Source organism: Halichoerus grypus, chromosome X, assembly GCF_964656455.1.
Source record: "Halichoerus grypus chromosome X, mHalGry1.hap1.1, whole genome shotgun sequence".
NCBI classification, from domain to species: domain Eukaryota; kingdom Metazoa; phylum Chordata; class Mammalia; order Carnivora; family Phocidae; genus Halichoerus; species Halichoerus grypus.
In genome coordinates, this window is record NC_135727.1 from 41195394 (window position 1) to 41209036 (window position 13643).

General features: G+C 39.1%; 1 protein-coding gene across 1 annotated transcript in view; it reads right to left on the bottom strand.

Moving 5' to 3' along the window:
* TBC1D8B (TBC1 domain family member 8B) overlaps positions 1 to 10139 on the bottom strand; it is a 56113-nt gene extending 45974 nt beyond the window's left edge. The window contains exon 1 of the mRNA XM_078063882.1: positions 9910 to 10139. Within this exon, the coding sequence (XP_077920008.1) occupies positions 9910 to 10039 (130 nt within the window). The 5' untranslated portion in view covers positions 10040 to 10139. The remainder of the gene's footprint in view (positions 1 to 9909) is intronic.
* Between the last annotated feature and the right edge of the window lie 3504 nt (positions 10140 to 13643).

Genomic DNA, 13643 nt, shown 5'->3' on the forward strand with positions numbered 1-13643 from the left:
GACCATCACCTAACTTCAATAATTATGAACATTTCATCAATCTTCTGTCATCCATCCCTCCTAGAGTCATTTACTTTGTTTTAAAAGGTTCTCAGTTGAACATAATATGCAGCCAGTGTTGAGATACCTGATCTATGGTGTTAATCGTCCCTTTCAATTTTTAGACACTTGCAAATTTGATAAAATTTTTATTCTTTTAAATTATTAAAAATTTTTTAATTTATGTTTTGTTATGTTCAGTTAACCAACATATAGTACATCATTAGTTTTTGATGTAGTGCTCAACAATTCATTAGTTGCGTATAAAATTTTTTAAAAGATTTATTTTCGAGAGAGAGAGAGAGAGAGAGAGAGAGAGAGAGAGCAAGCCGGGGGAGGGGCAGAGGGAGAGAGAATCCTGAAGCCGACTCCCCGCTAAGCATGGAGCGGGACATGGGGGCTCGATCTCAGGACCCCAATATCATGACCTGAGCTGAAATCAAGAGCCGGCCACTGGACCAAATGAGCCACCCAGGAGCCCCAAACATTTCTTTTTTGTATTAGGTCAATAATAATGACAAACAGGTAGGACCCCAAGGGCTGAGTGTTGGAGAGGCTGTTAAAACAGCCACAACTGGGCGCCTGGGTGGCTCAGCTGGTTAAGCGACTGCCTTCGGCTCAGGTCATGGTCCTGGAGTCCCTGGATCGAGTCCCGATCGGGCTCCCTGCTCGGCAGGGAGTCTGCTTCTCCCTCTGACCCTAACCCCTCTCATGTGCTCTCTCTCATTCTCTCTCTCTCAAATAAAGAAATAAAATCTTTAAAAAAAAAAAAAAAAACAGCCACAGCTTAGGGCGCCTGGGTGGCTCAGTTGGTTAAGCGACTGCCTTCGGCTCAGGTCATGATCCTGGAGTCCCTGGATCGAGTCCCGCATCGGGCTCCCTGATGGCGAGGAGCCTGCTTCTCCCTCTAACCCTCCCCCCTCTCATGTACTCTCTCTCATTCTCGCTCTCTCAAATAAATAAATAAATCCTTTTAAAAAAAAAAAACAGCCACAGCTTGAAGATGGTACTCATTATCAATATACTAATTTTGCACACTTTAGTTTGACAAGTGTCTCTTTCTGCTTGTAAACTAGATTGAGGGCACTGTGTAAGGCAACACTGCTCTAGCTGCAGAGGAGTCATTTAAATGAACTTCTTAATTACAAATAAGATTTATTTCCATCTAAGTAAAATGTTTGATTATAAATTTTGGCCATAGAAATGACTGCTAGAACTTTATAGTGGATTCTGTATCTTGTCATAAATTGTCATGTTTACAAAGTCAAAAAAGTACACCTTTACTGAATTTTTTATAATCTCAACTTCATTAAATGTTAATGAACAAACTAATTAGTAAACTGCCAACACACTTAGTAGAAAATACATTCAAATAGGAGAAAGTAGTGTTCTCAGAGGTTGTGGGTATTCTTGATTCTATTGCTTTTGCTACCAGATCTAAGCCCTTAAAACAGGACTGTGAATGCTTATTTTAGAATAATCCAATAGCCACAGTTGGCATTTTGAAAGCTGCCAACTTCACACTAAGAGCTTTGGAAAACAGTTAATAAAAATAACTCTTCTTTGTCCTGTTTTTCCTCTCCCTGCGTTCTTTTAAAGACATTTACTTGAAAACTAGATATACAAATGATACAGCACTTTAAAAACACTATTTAGAAGACCTAAAGCTGACCATAATCTTCATTAGTATAAAACGAGAGGACAACTAATACAATGATAAAAAATCAACAAATGTGATTGTTTTAAAACTTCACTTCTTTATACTGGAGTAAGGGAGAAAAAAAACCCAAGACCATCTGGACTGGAGTTGAAAGAACAGTGGAGACAAAAAACACAAGGTTTAATTCTCAAGTACCTTTAATTCTCTATCAGGTTTTCCTATTCTATAGATGAGGGCATTCCTTTTCAACAACCTTTTCTAGTTGCTAAGGGCATTATATCTTGAGTCTCATATTTCCAACCACAAAGAAATGAATCTGGAATATTTGCTGTGTCCCCAATGACTGCCATCTTTTGATTTTATACTATCATATTATTTGTCCTGCTTAGAATGTCCTCCTCATTTCTATCAAACCACATCCCAGATATTATTAGTTTTCATATTTGGCCGATTTAATTCAAAAACAATACAAACTGCTTTTTGACAAGATGCTCCTCAGATGTCACATTGGAATTCTGCCACCAGAATACCACCTATTGTTATTAATCACTGCTTTTAGGAATCTTTGTATCATTTAACAGGACATCTGATAAGCATACTTCACACCAGAACTGGCCTTGGAAAATTGTTTGGGGGTTTCAAATACCCCTCATTCATGACTGTAAATCACCAAAATCAGGGAGATATCATTACTGACTACCCCATTTGCTTGCTTACTTGTTTATTATGTCTGTCCCACTAAATTATGAACTCTGTAAGGGTAGGAACTATTTCTGTTTTATTCACTACTGTATACCCAATACCCAGGATAGAAACTAGCTACTACCCCATTTCTCTGTTCCTCTTCATAGCAAAATTCCTAGGAAGAATTATATATATTCACTCTGCCTCCAAATATCCGCTTGGCTTCATATGCTCTAGTCCCTCTGGTCTCTGCTCATATGTCAGCTTAAAGAGGCCTTCCTAGACCAAATTTATCTAAAATACCAACCTCCTCCCCTATCACTATACCTTACTTTGTATTTCTTCATATGGCTTATCACCACCAGCCATGTAGTACTTGTTTATTTGCCTCCCTCAACTAGAATGTTAGCCCATGAGAATAAGGATTTAGTTTTGCTCACTTGCTGTTATCTCCAGCACCTAAAACAGTGCTTGGTTTTTAGAAAGCACTTGGTAAGTATCTGTTAAATGAATGTATCCTCTAAAACCACATACAGAATTTATTCTTATCTTTTGTGCTTATATAGCAGCAGCAAAAGGTGGAAAATTGGGCAGATTTTCTAACATAAAGGTAATATAAAATACATGTCATAGCTGTACTCCAACAGGGTAAACATTATAGAGCCATTTATTTTATTATTAGTTTTTAGCTTACTTTACATCCATAGTCCACGAGAAGCATGGGTTTTCACCAGCTGAATCATTTCTACTTCAAGTATCATGTTTTGAAAAATATAACTAATGTGACTAAAGTTGTATGTATTCTTCAATATCACTCAGTAAGACAAGTGATGCTTTTATCTGTAGAAGAGATGCTTTTATCTGTAGAAGTGCTGTTGGGGAACTCCCAGGTTTTGGGCAATCATAGATCAAAATGAAATGCTGCTGTGGTATTTTATTCAAATACTTGTATATTATTCTGGTTATAAATCATAAATGCATAATCACAATCATACCAAAATTACTGAATAACTATCAGTGTTTTACTTTTGTAGTGGAATCATTGCAGATTGGACATATTCAATGTTACTACTCCAAATCAATTTCTGTATACAATGTGGGAAAAGTAATTACTATGGAAAATGGTATAAATATAGATGCTCCTTAGGCCCTACAGAAAATGGCACTCCATTACTAGATAAATGAATATCAGATGTTTATATAGCTGCTCACAAGTTTTAAAACTCATTTGACTCTCAGAACAATGTCATGAGGTAGGGAAGACAAGTTTTGTTTCCATTTTATAGATGAGGAAACAATGCCTTTATAAAACAATTACAGCTGAATAGAGACATAAAAATATTAAAAAATCAGGGCAGACAAAGGTAGTAGGGTTAATGAGGCAAGCGCAATCAATGAACTCAGGGGTGTATTGATGTATTTATGGATGTTGGCTTGTAGCTGACTTATTAAAAAGAGAATTCCATAGGGTAACCCCCGGGAGGGGAAATTATACTGTGCTCTGTTCCTTCCCTGGAACATTTTGATCCATGTGAAATCAAGTAAAAAGTTCCTTTTAAAGATCTCTTTGAATGAGAAAGGTCAGCTTTATAAGAGGTTTGGAAAAATGAAAGTTGGTCAATATCATCAGTTTTTTTTTATTTAGTCTTTTTTTTATTAGAATGAAATCCACTTGATAGCAAATATTAGTTTCCTACTTACATTATAAATTTCCAATATCTTAGCCAAAAAACCCCTCTCTATACAATCCACATCATTATTATTATTTTAACTTAACTCTTGAGGATTGAAGACTCATGATCCTAAGGTGAAGTGGAGTAGTGGTTTCCTGTACGCTTAAGGAAAGAAAGACCCCAGCAACAAGCAAGGGAGGGGAAAGGAAGAGAGAACAGTGTTATCAACAGGTATCTAAAAAAACTCCTGAGGCTTATAGGTATGCAGTCAATAATCCTTCCACTACTACCAAGAAAAAGTGGTGACAATGATCATCTTTCAAGTCATTAGACCACCAATAAAGCTGTCCTTTCTCATTCAAAACAACATAGATGGATCTAGAGGGTATGTTAAGTGAAGCAAGTCAGATAAAGACAAATACCATATAATTTCACTCATACGTGGAATTTAAGAAACAAAACAAATGAATAAATTAACAAAGAGATGAACAAAAAACAGACTCTTAAATATACAGAATTGGTGACTGCCGGAGGGGAGGTGGATGGGGGATTTGTGAAACAGATAAAGGGATTAAGAGTACACTTATTGTGATGAGCACTGAGTAATGTATAGAATTGTTGAATCACTATACTGTACACCTAAAACTAATATAACACTGTATGTTAATTATACTGGAATTAGATAATTATTTTAAAAAGATCTTTATTTTTTTTACTTTATTTTATTTTTTGTAGTTTCAAGTTTTTATTTAAATTTCAGCTAGTTAAGGTACAGTGCAATATTAGTTTCAGGTGTAGAATTCAGTGATTCATTACTTACATACAACACCCAGTGCTTATCACAACAAGTGCCCTCCTTAATACCCATCACCCATTTAACCCACACCCCTGCTCACCTCTCCTCCAGCAACCCTTAGTTAGTTCTCTATAGTTAAGTGTCTGTTTCTTGTGTTTGCCTCTCTCTTTTTTTTCCCTATGTTCATCTGTTTTGTTTCTTAAATTCCACGTATGAGTGAAATCATATGGTATTTGTCTTTCTCGGACTGACTTATTTTGCTTAGCGTAATACTCTCTAGCTCCATCCACATCACTGCAATGGCAAAATTTCATTCTTTTTATGGCTGAGTCATATTCCATTTTACACACACACACACACGTCACAACTTCTTCATCCATTCATCAGCTGATGGTGGACACTTGGGCTCTTTCCATTATTTGGCTACTGTTGATAATGCTGCTATAGACATCAGGGTGCATGTGCCCCTCTGAATCAGTATTTTTGTATCCTTTGGGTAAATACCTAGTAGTGCACTGCTGGATATTAGGGTAGTTTTAACTTTTTGAGGAACCTCCATACTGTTTTCCAGAGCGGCTGCACCAGTCTGCATTCCCATCAACAGCACAAACGGGTTCCCCTTTCTCCACATCATCGACAATATCTGTTGCTTCCTATGTTGTTAATTTTAGCCATCTTTAAAGTACACTTGAAAAAAAAATAATAAAGTACACTTGACCCTTGAATAACATGGGCTTGAACTGTGCAGGTCCACTTATACATGGATTTTTTCCCACACATACAGTGCAGTAATATAAATGTATTTATTCTTTCTTATGATTTCTTTAATAACACTCTCTTTTCTCTAGTTTACTTTATTGTAAGAATACAGTATATAATACACAAAATACGTGCTAATTGACTCTTTATGTTATTGGTAAGGCTTCCCTCAATGGTAGGGTGTGAGTAGTTAAATTTTGGAAGAGTCAAAATTTATATGTGGATTTGTGACTGCACATGGCAGGGTGGGGATGGTGGGGACTGGTATGCCTAATCTCCACATTGTTCAAGGGTCAACTGTAATTTTTTACTTGATTTCACATGGATCAAAATGTTCCAAGGAGGGAGTAAAAGAGGGAAGCACACAGTGTGATTTGTCCTCCCGAGGTTTGTCCTATGGGATTTTCTCTTCAATAAGTCAAAATGATATTTATTAATTTACAGTGTGTGTAGGGGGGGGGATATGATATTTCCTTATCTAAAATGTAATGTCATGGCCACTGGTACTCCAGTCCCAATAGTAAGGTACCTGGGAAGCCAAAAATTTTATCAGATAGTTCCTTTGTGAACATGGAATGCAGGCATATTTTGCTAAGAAAAAAATGAGAACATTTTCAGAGTTGGGTTCCTTGAGTTGGGAGCGGGGAAAAAAGAGAGAAAGCCTTATATTTTTGAGGGATGGTCATTAAGAAATTCTTTAAAAGGCTACTTTATTGTTTATTATGTATGTGTATAATTATGACGAATCATTTACATGGTGATTTGTTAAGTTTATATAAATATCATAAAACATTCTGAAATGGAAAGCTCATTTAAAACGTTACTATGTTCTAGTTTTTACATATGATTTAATTTCAAAATAATGGTGCCAAGATGAAAGAGGAGATAAGAAAACAGAATGTCTAAAACTTCTCCATTTTAATAAATTTTACTTTTTAGTCTTGTTCTACAACCCCCAAAGAAGGTCTACTGAGGGAGATTGTCAATCTAACACACAAGAACCTGCTTACACTTTTCAGATATGGAATATTCAAGAATAAAATAGTCTCAACAAATAATCTAATTAAAGCTTCCTCATTGATAGTCAGGTCTTCCTAAGTCCCAAACACCAGAATGTAGCCCCATAATTCCACTCATTTAGTAGCTCCAATCTACCAAGCAGAGCAAATTGTTGATTTGTGCTTAATAAGCCAAATATGCATAAATTATTTTCAATTACATAAAGCCAGGTGCTAAATTTAGATGCCACAGGAAAGTCATTACCTTTATCAGCCAGGATGATCATGTAAGGTAATGCAAAAATCCAGAAGGGTGAATTACTTCTCTAAATGAAAGAAAATTACTTTATCTATAAACTAACCTTTATGTATAACAAAAATATCCACAAGATATCTTACCCTGCTGTGAACCAGGACAATTAAGTAAGATAAATTAGGCAAATGATAGGTAATCTACAAGATATCCCTTAGATGTGTTTCAGAAATTTAGAAAAGGACCTCGGAATTCTAACTTACAAATTAGTCTCCTGTTATAACCGCCCTAGGGTTCTCTGTTGCCCCAATTCCATTATTAGAAAAAAAATAGAGTCAACTAACTTCAAGTCCACAGCTCAAGTCATTACATTGCTGGTGGTTATTGCCAATTATCACATGGCAAAGGAATAAAATCTTAAAGAAAGTAGAACTACTAACATTTCTAGGAGGTTATTATCTCTTCTTCATTAAACAAAATGTATAAAGGAATCATTTAAAGGGGTAGCACATAACATTGGATTTCAGCAAACAAAATGGACAAAGGCAAGCTTATGCTGGCACCCAAACTCCTGTGAGAGCTAATCCAAATGTGGATTTGCAGTAAAGCATAGCAAAGCTCTTGGCTTCACAAATTTAAGTCAGAATACAGTAACTGAGCAGTTATGAAACTCAGCACACACTTTTCCTCTGGACCAAAAAGAACCAAACAAAGCTTAAAAACACCTCTGCTCCTTTCTGACCCATTTTGCTTAATTTACATGTAATATAGTGGCAGCACTCATGTGGAAATTTCAAGCATTTTGAACATACGACAGGTAAAACGATCATGCAGACAGACACACTGACCACAATATGGGGTTATGGCTATTCTCAACATACATGTATGATAGAAATCTTGGTTTATTTCTGCAGACAAATCTCTTATTCTACAGATACGCGTTTGAAGAGTACATGGGAGTGGGTGGAATAGAGAAACTGGTGCAATTGGTCCATGTTTTAAGAAAATATGTCAAATGAAAAACTAAAAACAAAACAAGGAATGATTATTTAAAGGAAATTTGCAAGAAGTGAAAAACTATTTTATACTACATTACACTGATCTGATTCTCAAGAATCTGATTTACCTATTATTTTCCAGGAACACAGTTGTACAAAGTGAAATATACTTCTTTGGTAATGTGGACAAGAGCACCATAAAAATTCTGGTCAAATAAAATGGGGAACCAAAATATTATGCTGTAACACAGGGCTATAAGATCTACTTTAAATATACTCTGACCTGTTCTCCATGGACTAAAGAGGGTAAATTATGTCACTTGGTATTTATTAAGACTGATTCTCAAATGTTAATCTGGAAAATATATGCATCTATTAAATGGAAAGGCTCCTCTGTAAAATAACACTTGTAATTTTTAAAAATCAGAAAATGACAAAATGTGAAGTTTAATGAGGCAATCTTTGTTGCCATATTTTCAAGAGGACCTTTTCAGAAGCTGGATGAGATGAAGAGGTCTTGCAAAATTAAAAAAAAAAAAAGTCCTGCAGAACCTCAGAATTATCTCCACCCTGGGGGGGGGGGGCTTGAAAAAAAGGAAAGAACACACATTTATCAGCAACTTAACAACATACATTGATTTGGCACCTATTACCTTTCAGTTTATCCTCTCAACTCTGTGAGGTAGATACCATTTCACAGAAGAGGAAAAGCCATGCCATCTCCTCCATGAATCTTTACACAACCTTTCAGTTATTTGGTTCTAATTCTAATTTGCCTGATTTACTAGTTACTGGTTATAATTATAATTTGCCTGGTTTACTGGTTACTTCCCCCCAACCCCATCCTCTCCCCGCTTATCCAGGTTATGAGCAATTAATTCAAAGGCGGGGAAGTGAATCTTAATTGTCTTTGTACACTAGCATTCCACGTGGCACACAGCAGGCGTTTATGGTTGAATAAGTTAAAGAATTTGTCGAATGCCATTCAACAAGAGATGAGGGTAGGACTAAAACGCAGGTTTTTGTACTCTTCCCTCTTCCCGCTACATCACGCTGCCTAAATGAAGTCTGTCTGGCCCACCACTTCAAGGCCACCATACCAAACTGCAAACTGTCACGAAAAAGAGCCCTGCGTTCCCCAGTGCCCAAAAGTTTGAATGCCCCCACCCCAGACGGGAGGTCTCAAAATTCTCCGGAGGCTTTCAACACTTGACCAAGGAACAGTTCTGGATTTGCAAATCAAATCACTGAAGGCAGGATGGATTAGGCGGCCAGAGTTAAACTTCATTTGTTTCACGGGTTTGCTAACAATCATGGCTTTGAAAGGGCAGCGCCAAACCCTCGAGAGGGAAACGAATTACGACGGTTACTCTGAAATAAGATCCCAAGGACTGAAAACGGGGTGACAAAGTAAAAGATGCTAAATTGGGAGAGGTCAGCAATTCTGAGACCTATCCCTCGCCCTCCCCCCACTCCGATCCGCTCCCCCCACCCCGCTTCCTCATCTCTCATTTGAAGCCCATCCCTCAGGATGTGACTGGGGCTCCTCCCTTTCTCCTCACCATCCTCCCCACCCACACACACACACACACACACACACACACACACACACCCCGCACTCCCCAGGATGGTGATTATCGATAGGGGATTTTGTGAAAAAAGTTAAGTCCACAACTGCGAACTAGCCCCTGCACCAGCCTCAAAGCTACCTGTCGAGGACTAACACTCGTCATCAGCCCCCGCCCCCGTGGGAAGGGACCGGGCAGGTACTTTGCCTAGGAACCCCTCCTCTGCCTGATTGTTCCTCCGCCTCAGAAAGGACCCATCCGACCTTTCCTCCTCTCACCCAAAGAGCAGCTGCTCGCCCGGTGAGGCATTCTCAGGACTCAGGGAGGCCAACGGAAATGTGGTGGCGGGAGAAGAACCCCAGCCCCTCCGCCGGGGGTTTAGAATCGAGCGTCGGGTGGCGACGAGTAACTGTTTACCCTCACCGCCTTTTAAGCGGCAGCGAGCACAGCCCCGAGGTGGGTGCGGGTGGCCGCAGCTTACCTGTAAGACCCCCTCCGCCTTCCTCACCGTAGCCCCGACGCCGCTGCAGCACGAAGTAGTCGTTGGACCTTTCCATCAGCCACAGCTTCAGCGCATTTTTCAGGAGCACTTCCTCAGGCTTCAGCCACATCGCGAACTTTGTGCCGCCCGGCAGCAGCGACCCAGATGCCCTCCTCACCTCCCCCTCCACCCGTCTATTTCCCTCTACTTCTCCTCCCACCAAATCTTCCTCAGGCAGCAGCGGCTTGGGTTCAGGTTTTCCACACTTCCCCCAACCCTCCCTTCTCTCCCACGTAGGCAGCGAGATTGCCAATTCCCTCCTACAGCTCTACCGCCCGACTGGGAAATAGTCCCGCTTCTTTGCCTCCTGGGAGTTGTAGTTTCCTACTCGCTTTTCTGTGCTCAAACAACAGGAGCTGGGACTACAATTTCCACAATGCACTGGGATGAGAACCGGGTGGGGGTGCTTTCAAAGCGCGTCCCGCCACCACTTAAGTGTATTTTGCCTATTTAAAGTTTAAAGCGGTTTTTTGTTCAAATAAGTGAGCCCCAGGTATAAATGTATTGTTTCTTCTCATCCGTTTACAGCCGACGGCGGTAAACTGTAGAAAACAAAGTTTCTGGAATTTTGGAGTAACGAACGGCCCATTCTGGGAAGCGGCAGTAGGAGCACTGACATTTAATGAGGTCTTAACTTTGTACTAAAGCGATTTCATATACATTATCTCACGTAATTCTCACAGAGGTCTTGCGAAGTGGATATTATTTCCCACTTTGCACATAAACAAGAGCACAGACAGGTGAGGTGACTTACCCTTTGCACATAAATAAACAAGAGCACAGACGGGTGAGGTGACTTACCCAAGGTCACGCGGTAAGTGGCGTCTGATACAATTCCTTGTCTAATTCAAAATCTTCTTAGATTAAGTTTCTTTCTGCCCATACAGGAAGACTATAAAATCTCCAGGAGCCACAGGATTTTCTTCACGCCATGGGCGCCTCCCTCCCGCCACTGCCACCCAATCTGTTTATTTAACTATTGCAATCAGCCACAGAAAATGTCTTCTCCGACTTTCCTTTTCAGGATCTAAACAATTTATGAGCATTTTTTCCCTTTTATTAACCCCTTTAAGGAAAAAAAATCCCTTTCAGGGTGGTCTTCACCTCTTTGTACCCTTGGCATCTGCTTAAACACTAAGGTGAATGAGGTCAGTGATTTGTATGACCTCGCAGTGAGGACTTATTTGAGGGATGTTTTTATTTATTTCGATAACTGAGACTGCCAGAATTAAAGAGTGCACTGAACGCAAAAACGGTTTTGTTCAAGAAGACAGAGTTGGGGGGCAATGTACAAAAAAAAAAAAAAGGAGCTCTTGGTATGTTCTTTTGAGAATAAAGCCTCAGGCCATTTCGCTAAAAAAAAAAAAAAATGGGGTGGGGCACAACCAGGAGCCAAAGAACTGTGCCTTGAAGGGGTGTCTCTGGCTTACACCTCACAAGATGTGGGCCAGCTCAAGGGAGGCAGGCGTGTGCTACAAGCAGAGATTTTTTTTTCTTGGGGATGAGAAAAGGGTCAATTTGGGATTCTCTACTGCGAAAAGGTGGTAAATAGTCCCAAGGCAGCTTTCTGGAGAAGATGGGAAGAGGCAATCTTCCCAGAGCCCAAACTGCAATGTATCTTTGGGAAAAGCCATCCCAATTTGGATGTATACTAAGGAAGCAAATTTCTCATGTTCCTGGTAAAAGATTGGTAAATGTAGCAGAGAGATGTAAGGTGCCCCTTTTACCTTTCCTCCTCCTTTTAATTTTTTTCCTCATCAAACCACATTCTTTTGCAATATCCTTAATGGTTACAACTGTGACAAGGGCTGTCCAGAACTGGATAGTTCCTCTGTATAATATTGATTTAATCTTTATTAATAAACTTGCACATTTTTACATCCTTACTTTATCGATGAACAGGAGTCTCAGAAGTTAAATAACTTGCCTAAGATCACATAGCTAAATAAGTAGCAGAGTTGGGGTTTGAACCTAGATCTGTCTGACTACAAAACATGACACTATACTACCTATGCATATGGTTTGTAGATACCTCAAATACGTGTCCAAAGCCAAACTTAATTCTCCAATATTTCCCCTGCCCGAAGTTGTTTATCCTTCTAGGTTCTCATAGTTCAGAACACCACTGTTTACCAAGATGATCAAGCTAAGAACCTTGGAATAATCTTGAACTTCTTACTCTCACCACCTTCATTGCCTCACACACACACTCACACACTCACCTACTCACCTCTACTTTTTTTTCAAAAGTCCATCCCATCCTATTACTACTTCAGATTAGCCTCACATCACTTTCCGCCTACACTCTAATAGCATCTCACCTCATCTGTCTGCTTCCATTCTTGTTTTCTGATTTATCCAAGCCACATATTTATGGACATAATGTTATACCATGCAGAGATAATACCTCATTTATCTAGCAGTCAATCTTTCAGCTGACTCAGGCTTCTAAATCATAGCCTGAAACACCTATGTGAAAAGATACTAGAGGGGCACCTGGGTGGCTCAGTCAGTTAAGCGTCTGCCTTCGGCTCCGGTCAAGATCTCAGGGTCCTGGGATCGAGCCCCACATCGGGCTCTCTGCTCAGTGGGGAGTCTGCTTCTCCTTCTGTGCTCTCCCCCCACCACTCTCAAATAAATAAATAAAATCTTAAAAAAAAAGAAAGAAAAAGTACTAGAAAACCCTAAATAACAATTCCAAACCCTATGCCATGGAAAAGCTGAGGCTGTCAAAGATTCTACTGGATTCTTATTTGAAAGGAATTTTACAAACTTAGTTGACGCTTTACAGCCTGCGGCAGGTTTAGAAGCAGTAAGATTCAAAACAGGCGGAGCACTGCTGGAGAACCATTTAAAGGTTTGCTGCTCAAAATCCGGACCCTGGTCCAGCAACATCTGTGTCCCCCAGGAACTTGCTAGAAACTCAGAATCTCAGACCCCATCCCAGACCTGCTGAATCAGAATGTGCATTTTAACAAGATCCCTAGGTAATTTGTAGGCACATTAAAATTTTAGGTGCATTGATTTAAGCAAATTAGATATTTGAAAATCAAACTCTACAACAACTTGGGGGTGATTAATCATGTTTCCATTAAGACCTACATAGGCATCTTTTAAAAATAAGCCTTGTTAAAGAATTTTAGATGACTGAATTGCTTTTTAAAAAAGTTTGTATCAGGACATGCCCATTAAATTTTTCTAAGGCAGTGGTTGAGAACTGGGGTATTGATTAAAGGAGAAATTGCCACTATCCATGCTAAACCCTATTTATATATACTATTCTCTAACCATCAAAATCTAGGTATGTCCACAAGTGTCTCACATTCATGATGTTTTTGGAGAAAAAAAGCTAGTGGGGAGTATTTTTCAATCTTTTCACCAAATTAACTCTAAGGTAGGGGACAATGAATCTCTGGAGGTCAAAGTGTCCACTGTAATCAATTTCTTATGTAGTATGTAAATATTAATTTTTATATTTTTTAATGTTTAAAAACATTTTTAAAATTCACTCCGAACAGAAGAGGCAATTATTTGTTACAGCCTAGGGTGATAAAATTTCTCCAGATGTCACAGAGCTTAATTAAAATACTTAGTAAATGAACAAAAACTAGATGGGGGTGGGGGAAAGGAATGTTCCTAGCATTCCAACTGTGTCTTTAAATGCCTGGGAACCA